At 35.5% G+C, this 12,464-nt stretch overlaps 1 protein-coding gene across 1 annotated transcript in view; it reads left to right on the top strand.

Annotated features, from left to right (window-relative positions):
- The window catches only part of LOC112054731 (transmembrane protein 132E), a 140,107-nt gene that overhangs the window by 105,097 nt on the left and 22,546 nt on the right, over positions 1–12,464 (top strand). The window contains exons 3-4 of the mRNA XM_052881784.1: positions 1,886–2,032; positions 7,652–7,922. Coding sequence (XP_052737744.1) covers positions 1,886–2,032; positions 7,652–7,922 — 418 coding nt within the window. The remainder of the gene's footprint in view (positions 1–1,885; positions 2,033–7,651; positions 7,923–12,464) is intronic.

Below are 12,464 nucleotides of genomic sequence, written 5' to 3'. Positions count from 1 at the left end.
GTATGAATAAGCTAGTCGTCCATATGAAAGTCTGAATAAAATAAATTAATTCGTATGGTTTATGTATGAATAGTCACTTTCAATAGTGTATACTCGTATAATATCAATAAATCCGAATTTATGTTTTAATTGTCAAAGCATTGCCGAAAATATCGGGATCAAAGCCCATGTGATAATCCAGAGTATTATAAATCTATCCATTTTGAATTTCAGCCAAATTATATCCGTAGTTACAAGGGGATGAAGTAATAAACATACATGGTACACACGAACTTTCGCCCTCATAATATTAGGATGATTACATTATAATTCAAATTTCATATAATTAATTTATATTAATTTCATATATAAAAACGTATGAACTTACCCTTAGAAGAGTAACAAATTTTTTGTAACCTACTGTGGTGTGCACCAATTTTATTTTTATTTTTTCTGACATTAATATCATTAAATACAAAACTTTATACTTACCATAAAAAGGAGGATATTATTTGACATTATATTCTAAGTTTAAGCACCACCTGGTCTGAAACTTCAGCAAATATATCTGTTCCTACTTTTGAGTTACGAGGCGTGGGGTCGCTCGGGAATAGCACTGCGCTCCAAACTAAAATTTATAACCACTTCAGTTTTACATAACGCTTACATTTCAAAGAGTACAGTTGAAGTTTTATTTCTGAAAGAGATTTTAATATTTTAAGCGTTTTACGTAGTGGGAAAACCCGACGTCCTTTTAAAAGCAATCTTTGGACGTGTTTAAAGCAATTAAGAATAGATAATACTGAAATAATGTTGCTCTACTGTGGATTTTTTATTTTATTTTTATAATAACTTTATTGCACAAAAAAGAAAATAACAAAAGAACACATAAAATTTTAGGCAAAAGGCGACCTTATCACTAATAGTGATCTCTTCCAGGCAACCTAAACCTAAATAATCTAAATATCCTGTGAGATGGCAAATTGCAATACAATAAATAATAAGTACTATTCACTAAATAATAATAACTAATATAATATGTGGATATGTTAAATTGTGGCACTATTTCTTACGTTCTATATTTAGTACGATTATGTAATTTCGTTTATCTCTTGGAATATCAATGGTTGTGTCTCTTATAAAGCTTTGCCTTTGATTTTGTGGCCCAAACGACTTATATTCCATAGTAAATATACCATAGTCTCCGTACATGGATAACTTATCGCTGGTTTACATGTACGAGTAGCAGCGGCGAAGAGTCCATACAAGCCGATTCCCGTTGGGTTACCATTTAAAAATCCATACATATTCATTATTGTAATGAATATTGTATATAGTATAGTATGAATATGAGAAACCATGTCACGCGGTATGAATTTCCTTTTCTTTGGGTTACTTTCGACAATATTCCAACCTTCGCCACTGACATGTAGATACTTGTAGATTTTTTAGATTCTACTGACTATCACCGAATTTTATGAATGGGTTTATTGAATAGAAGCAAGATTATATCTAAGTACATAATATTATTAACTGTTTGTGATGATATTATGAACTACATACTTAGTTGCTATTTTCCGAGAAAACGTGTCAAACATAATATTTTTAATATTGGCAAAACGTATCTGTATAAAAGCTGTGGTGAAGGATGGATTTTTGACGAAGGTAAACCGTCCCAAAGAAAAGGGTCATACTGCTTGATACAAACATGGTTTCTCATACATCTATACAGATTCATTACAATAATGATTATATATGGATTCTTAAAAGGTAACCTAGCGGGAATCAGCCTGTATAGACTCTTCGCCGCTGATACCTAGTCTGAAATAATAGGCTAAAGAAAATGTGCGGAAAATAGGCAAGTTAATTGTTCTTCCACTGTCTAATGTATAATTTCCTTGACCAGGATGAAGGTGAAGTCCGGACTGAGGTTGGTGAGTGTGACGGCAGCGAACTCGCACTGGGCTGTGACGGCAGAAGTGAAGCCCAGGGCCGCCACGGTCACAGCCACGCGACTGGAGCAACCGCTGCAAGATGATGACACTCTTGATGGGTACGTTACTTTATATATCCTTTAGCTTATCATCTATATACATCAGCATTGTCATGGTCATGGTTTGACGGCCTCCGTGGCGCAGTGGTATGCGCGGTGGATTTACTAAACGGAGGTCCTGGGTTCGATTCCCGGCTGGGCCGATTGAGATTTTCTTAATTGGTCCAGGTCTAGCTGGTGGGAGGCTTCGGCTGTGGCTAGTTACCACCCTACCGACAAAGACGTACCGCCAAGCGATTTAGCGTTCCGGTACGATGTCGTGTAGAAACCGAAAAGGGGTGTGGATTTTCATCCTCCTCTTAACAAGTTAGCCCGCTTTCATGTTAGACTGCATCATCACTTACCATCAGGTGAGATTGTAGTCAAGGGCTAACTTGTAAAAGATTAAAAAAAAATGGTTTCATGTAAACGTATAATTTTTATGAAAGCCTCCTGGAATATTCTCAGAGATACATATTACATAGGTAATTAGTGTACTGTGTATGTTAAAATATATAAAGGCTTATATCATGATTTTCCAATGAAATAAGACGTAGATGTCAACAAAAGAAAAGCCACCTGGGATTCAGCTTTCAAGGGAGCTGTTTAATCCAATTGTACTGGCCGGTCGCAGATGGACAATAAAATTGCGAATTACATCGGTAACGAAAATATCTTCCGCTATAGCTCACCTATGCCTATATAGGTAAGCTATAGCGATAGCGAAGATATTTTCGTTATCAAAAACGCCCTTAAAACTTACAAAGCTATACATATGTATAGCCTTGTAAATTGTAAGGGCATTTTAGTTCGTTTGTAATAATAATAATGTTGTGAACTAACAATCATATTTATGTCAGCCACTGATGATCAAGTAATCTCACATGCCTGCAGCGCTAACTGCAGGCTGATCGTGTGTTGGTCGCGATGTGCATGACATCATGCTGATCGCGACCAACACGCGATCAGTTTTGTCGGAAGTAAATCCGTTATGTTAATGTGTTTAAACTGCAAACCTATGTAGGTACACCAGATGTTAACGTCTTGATATTCCTCGCATAAGCAATTACAACATAAGCCAAACGGTTCACTACAATAACTTCTCTTCACTTGGTTCTTTCAACTTAAATAGGGAACTAATTCTAACATAAACATGGACTACGTAATGAAAATAAATTAACAAATTTTTTCTTTGATGTGATTAAATAAAGATTAAGTTTAAGATTGTAGCGTGCTACGAGTAAATTGGAACAATTCAGTTTATTTAACCAATAACAACTGGTTACTAAACGGCCTCGTACCGGAACACTAGACATCTTTTTCGATAGGGTTGTGACTCTCACCAAAACTAAAACCCACAACCCTCAACCAAACTTGACTTGAGCCAATTTAGAAAGCATAATTCTATGCAAAACTGGAATGAAAAATAATGAAAAGTGATACCCAAGACTTCCTTATAGGTAAAGCAACGAATACAAAATAGAATAGAGTGACAATACAAGACAATAGTGTGATTTTTTCTGAAAATAAATAATTTGATAATCATTATCATAATCATCATATCAGCCGATGGACTTTCACTTCATAGGCCTTTTGTAGGGACTTCCAAACGTCCAGTGAATCCCTGCGACTCGCTTGATGTCGTCAGTCCACACAAAATCACCGCAAAAAGTGATCTGAATTGAGATTTATACACTTATACGAATTTATACACTATTTAGTGTTTACTTATACAGTTTATACACTTAAACACACAACTCGACATTGTAGACAATATTTAGGTGTTTATATAACTTTCGTTGTTTGATAAGCGACAAAATGAAATTAAGACAATTATGCACATTTGTCCGCGTCAGTTTTTATTTCCTCTATATAGTGCTCTATCTCTAGTTGGTAAAACCCAATTGCACCTCAGTGATCGTGAATACGACAAACTACTGTAATAGTTTGCGCTTGCGAATAGATAGGTAGATATCGCATCGCAATGTGAACTATCATTTAGATTGTAGCGGGAGTATAAAAGATTCCGTTCAATTTCAGTTTTGTCACCCCTGACATCAGCTATTCGCGTTCACTATTATAAGTGGGTCGGTAGTCTCTGCAAAACGAAAAGTTCAACTAAACTGGGAAATACCCAGTTAAACTTCTAAATTGAGCGAGTGGGTACCTGCAACGGGAATCGAACATTTTGTACTCGTTTTAAAGTTTCACCTTGGAGTCAGATTTATATTGCTACACCGAATAAATCTTGTATCGGTTACGTACCTTATCTTGTATCTATATTATATTTTTTTTGGTGTGTAGGTAGGTATATACTTACTTGACAATTTCAAATATGATTTAATTAGCAAAAAAACTCAGAAGTCAATTTTAAAAATAAGAAAACCAATGTTGAACAAAGGGATTCACAATATTTGTCAGGACAACAAATCAAATCTCAATGTAACCAAAATATAACCCTAGAATGGCAGAGAATAACTTGAGCAGTCCCAGAGGCTTGTGACTCCTGGTGCAGGTTTAAGGAGTCCCTTCCACTAGCCAACATCCACCTTCACTGCTCAAGCTATTCTCCCCTATAACCTATTATTATTATAGGTTATATTCCTAATACGCCCCTAGACCACTGAAACCGATCGTACGGCGAGCGCCTTATATCGCCAAGTCGCCCCCGCCCGATCGCTCCCCTTCTCTAACTCCCACTTTTACGGAAACAAGTCGCACGACCTAGCATATAAAAAGAGATCGAGCGACGCCATATTCGTCTCAGACCACTATTTCCAACAATATTGAACACAAAGTATAAGTATGAAACAAAATCACAAAGTTCGTCTTATCTAAATTGTTTTTAGTAAGTACTTAGTAGGTATTGTTATTATTTTCTGAATAACAGATTTGTAGATTTTATTCGCGAAGTCGTTCGCTCGATTAATCGCCACTAATCTTTATTTATTTCAAATGTCAAAATTTTTATTTGACATGACACTTTTCATGTTAGTAAAACGTACAGTAAGTAATAGGTAACTATTAGATACAGTTACAATATAAATTTTTAGTATATAAATATATATATATATATAATCTTACTAATTTACTCATAATTCTCATTTTTTTCAGTCAAATATTTTCATAGTTCTGTTAGCATAAAGCACGTTGCTCTTACAGAGAAGCAATTGGCAAAGCGCCTGAGTCGCTAAATGAAACTTAACATTTTGAATTTCAAAGTTAAAGGTTGGTAGGTGAGTGGCTTTTGGCCCAGAATCAAAAAATGCAACGTTCTGAATACGAGTATATTTATGTGTATGTTCACAATTTTCTATCTCTATCAAGTAAACTGATTACTTTGTTTTAAATCTTAACTAGCCACGGCCGAAGCCTCCCACCAGCCAAACTGTGGCTACTTAACTGAATTTACTGAAATTTAAAATGAAGATAGATAATACCCTGGATTGGCACATAGGCTACTCTTTGTCCCGAAACAAACCAACAAAAACACTCTGGTTCTTGAGATTTACGAAAACTGATGGTTATGATGGTATGAACGTTTATTACTCTTTCACGACGCAATTACTTAACCAAATTAGCTGAAATTTGGAATGTAGATGGTTTATAACCTGTATTACCACATAGGTTACTTTCATCCGGGAAAATTGAATTACCTGTAGGTACATAAACTTACTTATGTTTCGCGGGTAACACCGCGGGGCGCAGATAGTATAATAATAGTTAAGTAAATAATTCTCGATTGATACAAACCACCTTGTTTTATTAAATATAACGTTACCACTACGATACATGTGAAATTGAATTTTGCATTTGTTTTTTATATTTTCGAATAAAAGCTATTCAATAGCCTAACATCTGGGTCAAGGATTTACTGAGGACGAACCTGTCCGGAAACGGGAAAGTATTGTCATTCCTACAAAGACTGTATTTGTGTACAACGATAATGGATTTCCAGTGCCGTTCTGAAAATGTCATGTACTCACTATAAAATGTTGTATTCGCATTTCCTATTGCAATAGAATGGAATTGAGTGTTGCTTTAATATATTCTAGTACAAAGTAACTTTGTGTATATTTTTCGAAGTAAATACAATGGGGATGATGACTAGGTTGGAATATATTGATTTTTATAATAAATTCGGATAAATAAGGTCAATGTTAACTAATTTATACATAAAAAGCAAAGATTGACTGGATATTTGGAAAATAAATAATATTATAAAATTTCAAAATCTAATAAAAATCTTTTATCGTAATTAGATAAAAATTCATACGGTTTTAGCTTCCTTACATTAAATGTGACAATTTTTAATATAAGAACAATGAGCATAAACGCACAAATAACAAAGATATTAGAAATTTTATTTGAACGCGCATACAAATCTAACGATCATTACATTGCCATTATTTCGAGCCATTTTGTATGGGGCGTTTTTTAGGGATCCGCGACAGCGCCGGAAATCTGACCCTTTAAATCCCTGTAGCTCCGAAAGTAATGATCGCAGATACCCTGTTACTTTGACAAAATTGCTTTACTATTAGCATACCCTTAATTTATATACAATTTAAAAAACTGTCATCATCCCTATTGGTGTGCAACTATTTTGTTTCTCATTTTTAACCGACTTCAAAAAAAGGAGGAGGTTTCTCAATTCGACCGTATATATTTTTTTTATTTTTTTATGTGTGTTCGCGCATAACTTCGTCATTTTATTCTATTTTATCATTATATATGTATTAATCCAGATTAAAACCTATTTCGTTTCCGAATTTCAACCAAATCGCTTCAGTAGCCGCAGCGTAAAAGAGGAATAAACATACTTACACACTTACACACACACAAACTTTCGCCTTTATAATATTAGTGTGATTAGTAGGAAACATAAGTAATAGTAGTAATATTAGTAAGAACTATTATAAACGCGAAAGTTTGTATGGATGTTTGTTACTCTTTAAAGCCGCAACTGCTGAACCGATTTGGCTGAAATTTAGAATGAAAATAGATTTCACTCTGAATTAACACCTGGGCTACTTTTCATCCCGGAAAAATCTATGGTTCCCGAGGGATCTGTAAATTTCACGCGAACGAAGTCGTGGGCGTCCGCTAGTAGTAAATAATTAATCAAGTGCCGTGATAGCCCTGTGGATATGACCTCTGCTTCGTTTCGGAGGGCGTAGGTTCGAATCCGGTCCGGGCATTTCAGTAACTAACACAGTCTTTACGAGTTATTACAGGGAAAGGGGAATATTGATCATATTCAAAAATATGGTTAATAGGTATTCTTAAAACAACATCATTGCTACAGGCCTGCATCTTCCAAATATGACTAACTAGCGAACGCGACTTCGTCTGCCATTTATCCGTCTTAATCCGGTCCTGTCCCAAAATCCGTTCTTAACGGATACCTACAAACTATAAACTACCTCCTTGGCAAATTTCACCTTTAAACGTCAAGCGATTTTCGAGATTTCGTATTTATATTAAGATATTCTTAAAAAACTGCTATCCTTATTCGCAGGCCTGCAAATTCCAAATAACAAGCTGATCGAATGTTTAAAGATCAGGTACCAACTCGTACCTAAACTTTGAAACGCTGTTAAAAAGACCGTACTAATACCTAATTTCTCACTTATTCAGGGACGTAGAAGAAACCAGTAGTGGACCCGGTGGCCCGGGATGGGACGAGATCCTCACCTGGCTGGTGGAAGTTGGCGCCGAGGGAGAGGGAGACGCGGAGGGGTCGGAAGGCGAGTCAGGCCGCGGCACAGCCCGTATCAGCTGGTCAGCAAAGGTGTCCTCATCACCCAGCGCCACATCCACCACGGAGGAAACTCCTCACGAGCACCGCGTCAACACAAGACTTGACATCGAGAAGGATGACATTCAGGCTGTGCTTCCAATTTCAAAGGTATGTTTAAAAATCGGACAAGTGCGAGTTGAACTCACCCAACGAAGGTTCCGCATGTAGGTACCATTATAAATAGTTCAGGTATTCGAGAGAGGAAGTTTTCAAGAAAAGCTTTAAAAGACACCGACATAGCTGTGGCAATGGGTTGGCATAGTTCGAAGAGCAAATGGACGTTGGGATCGAAATGTGCTAGAATGGCGACCTCGCACTAGAAATCGCAGTATTGGACAACCCCCCACCAGGCGGACTGACGACATCACGCGACTCGCAGAGATTCGCTGGATGCAGGTGGCTCAGGATCGTGATGTTTGGAAGTCCCTACAAAAGGCATATGTCCTGCAGTGTACTCCATTGGCTGATGTGATGAAAATGATAATGATAATGATAATGAATTTCTATTGCCTATGTGTATCTATTAGGTGCAAATATTAATCATTTAAAATAAATTGTTTATTATCGTTGATATAGGCCTGCTGGTGTATTTACTATGTCAAGTAATGTGATTAATAGTTAATACCTACCTGATATCGGAAGATACATCTCAGTTAATGGAGGGAACAGACCTTTTTTTTTATTAGTACATTAATGGTAGGATCTTTATTAGAATTCGGAGGCAGGCTTACGTCGGAAATTACGTCGTAAACGACAATAATATAAAAATGTAAGTCGTATTTTGTTTTGTTATTTCCGCGTTAATTAAAATTACTATTGCACTTACTTGATTTATAAATGAGTTACATGAAAGACGCCTTTCGTGACGCAGTGGTAAGCGCAGTGGATTTACTAGACTGAGGACCTGGGTTCGATCCCCGACTGGGCTGATTAAGGTTTTGTTAATTGGTCCAGATCTGACTGGAGGCTTCGGCCGTGGCTAAACCCACCCTACCGGCAAAGACGTACCGCCAAGAGATGTAGCGTTTAGCGTTCCAGTACGATGTGTAGTAACCGAACAATCTAACAAGTTAGCAAGCTTTTCTTCTTCTCATTTTAGATTGCATCATCACTTACCATCAGGTTAGATTGTAATCAAGGACTAAGTTGTAAAGAATAAAAAAAATAGACCTAGAAATGTAAAAAAATGTTGATTCAAAATTCATTTATTTCAAGTAGGCTCAGTTTACAAGGACTTTTGATACGTCAGTTTACTATTTGTAAATATTCTACCACCGGTTCGGAAGGCAGGTTCTGCTGAGAAAAAACCGGAGAAACTCAACAGTTGCTCTTTTAAAAAAAATATACACTTGCAATTCATACAATTACAATTGATGACATCATTACAATAGTTTTACTGTGTGAAGGTGGAAACTGATCCAATGGCCTCCAAGCACCTTCATCATTGAGGAACTCATCAATGGTGTAGTAAACTCGACTAAGTAAATGTTTTTTTAACACATTGCTTGAAGTTATAGATTCAAAATGATACCAACAATCAACAGAAATAGCTTTAAACAAAACGATAGATAGGGGAGGCGGTTCTAAAATTCCTGTTACTCTCCAAATTTAGACTCAATAACAAAGGACGATATACGACCGGTAGTTGTCGACAATACCATCCAGTTGTGCTGTGTTGCGTCGGGACTAGACAGCTTTAATACATTTGGAAATATATTAAAGTTAAGATTGTTCTAAGATTTATAGCATGACAATACTAATATGAATTGAATGCATAAGGGTAGGGAAACTAATAGGTAAGTACAATCCATCCTGACTGCATCAACAAGCTATTTCTAAAATTTTAAATCGATAATGTACCTACCTATATAGTATATAGCTGACGCCGCGTGGTTTCACTCGCGTGATTCCTGTTCCCGTAGGAATATGGGGATAATATATAACCTATAGCCTTCCTCAATAAATGGGCTATCAAACACTGAAAGAATTTTTCAAATCGGACCTGTATAGGTCCTTACATTAGCGCGTTCAATCAAACAAACTCTTCAGCTTTATAATATTAGTGTAGATACTATATCTACTAATATTTAATATTGTCACCAAAATCGAACAAGAACAATTTCAAAATCCTAAATTTAAGAGGAAGTAATTCAAATTATCTTCTAAGATTTTAGTCAAAACATATTCAAATTACGGGGAAATTAAATATTTTAAGTTAAATTTAAAAGTTCTTAATGAGTTGCAAATATAAAAACGTTTATAACCCAAATTGCTGAAGCTATTACAAAAGCTGTTCCCAAAATGTACTGATTTCACAAGAATAATTCAAACAGAACAAGAAACTAATGAAGCGGATATTTCTCCCAATGTTTCCTCTGATATGAATGGCTGAGAGTTTATTAGTTTAGCAATCCGAACGAAGTTGGACTACTTCGAAATGAGTTTCAGATTGTACAAGCAAGACGAGATATCAGAAAGACACTACATACCAAGATAAAACTTACTTCACTTCAAATTCATTCTGCATTCAATTTTATATATAATAATTTATTTATTTTACGAACGCATGCGACAACGTCACCCAGGTCCGACAAAATACTCTCTGCGTTCGTTTCACCCCGAAACCGGAGCACCCTCAGGTGATGTTGACTCTACAACTATTTGACTTTGCAATTGCACGTTGTCCGTCGGCTTTTCGCGGATGATAGCAAAATAAATAAATTATTATATATTCATAATGAACTTCCGCAAAGTAACGCCTGCTTATATCCAATGCATTCCATTTTGTTAAACTTAATTTTTTATATATGGAAGCCCGGGCTTAACAACAGTTGCACCAGATTCAACGAAAATGCCAATTTACTTGTGTTTTAAGCTGTAAGAATCACAAGAATCTCCACCATTCCAGCTGTATGACAAAAGATGACCCAAAATGCTTTGTACAAGTTTTTAGTGACAAATTTTAAATCAAAACCACAGAACATAAATATAATTTAAAACTCAAATTAGTTAATAATTAATATTAGTCTAAATACTTGGACATTTCTGGAAATTCAGTCTACTGGATTTAGGAAAATGTAGATTTTTTTTTGTGGTAGGTATAATTCCTATATGGTGCTTAACTGCATACCACAAAAAATTTAGCATACCTTAACAGGAAGCAGCTGTAAATCGACTAATCGTTTCACACCTTATAATAATTATAATTAACTCGTTCTTAAATAAATGAAAATTCATTTGGTTATTAAGCTTAGAACAATTAGATATACTTATTTAAAAATATTTTGATAAAATAAGGTATAAAAAAACCAATTCATAATTTTATAAAATTAGTTATGAAATTGAAATAAATGCGTTTTCCACCTTCATTTCTAATTAATTGTTTGTTGGTAAACAGGTTTTAGTACCTATAGCATTGTAATATTTTTTAATTCCAAAGATATTGCTGAGTGTTTCACATTACGGTCTTATAAACAATGGGAATTTCAAATGGGAATAACAGGTATACAGCGTTGTAACTGTAATTCACCTTTAGAATGACGTGATCTAGTCTGAGACTGCTTCTAATACAGCATAATATCTCTCGTTGATGGATGAAAGCTCCTTTGTAAGCAATGATTAAGATACGAGTAAACTGTTCTTATTGCGTTCGCATAATGGGACGCCTTTGATAATGCCGGTGTCCATTATAGACCGAGAGCCTGTGGTGACCAGACCTTCGTCATGTTGTAAAGTTGAATTTGTCAGACCATGCACTGCATTTACCATAGATAGGCGCTTTGGTACTTGGATCATGGTGGCTTTGTAAGATTTGGGAAGTACAATGATGCAGACCTTAGAATTGTCAAAGTATAAAGCTTAATTTTATAACGAATTGTTTAACACGAATACGAAGTAAACTGTTTTGCGATGAAATACAAAATTTTATATTTTCTTCAAGATAATATGAACTTTTGAAGAAAATGTAAAACAATAACAATAATATATGGTGTTAACTTCAATTCAATACTTCCACGTTCCCGATATAAAAGGAATTGACATACATTGACACAAAGAGCAACAACAAAGTGGTCCTATAAAGGTTCAACTCTTTCCTTGGCTAGGCAAAGGTAGTTGGCTACTTCCCAAAGCCGTTGACCTACTGTATCAGCCGTATCAATGATACGGGGCCCCCGTGCTACCTTACGTGTGGAAACAAAATTAGTAAAATGTAATCCACAATCTCACTTAATGTGGTGCTACCCGAAAAAAAAACATATTGTAAAAAAAACTGTCTTTAGAGTTTTCACTTCAGAAATAAGGATCGAAAATAATAAAAACAATGATTTTTCCGGGTTAAGCATTCACCCAAATGTTGGAAACATAATATAGGTTAAATCACTGTCATATTTATTTTAAATAAACAAGCATTTTTTTCCTTTGGGAAAAAATCTTTACCCTTCATTTGGGGCCCCCAACTAGTTTTGAAACTGGGCCCCTCTTAAGTTTTAAAGTGACGAAGATCTGGCTGTCACATGCTCTTAGACTATTACAATAGTGTGTGTTTAGTTACTGTAATTAAGAATTCTAATTCCATCACCATATTCATTGAGCTGAAATTCTTGGCAATTAAGATCAATTGTGAATTATTTGCCAAGTCTGTTTGATCCC

The sequence above is a fragment of the Bicyclus anynana genome, chromosome 5 (genome assembly GCF_947172395.1).
Source record: "Bicyclus anynana chromosome 5, ilBicAnyn1.1, whole genome shotgun sequence".
In the NCBI taxonomy this organism is placed as follows: domain Eukaryota; kingdom Metazoa; phylum Arthropoda; class Insecta; order Lepidoptera; family Nymphalidae; genus Bicyclus; species Bicyclus anynana.
This window is presented reverse-complemented; position numbering and strand designations above follow the sequence as displayed.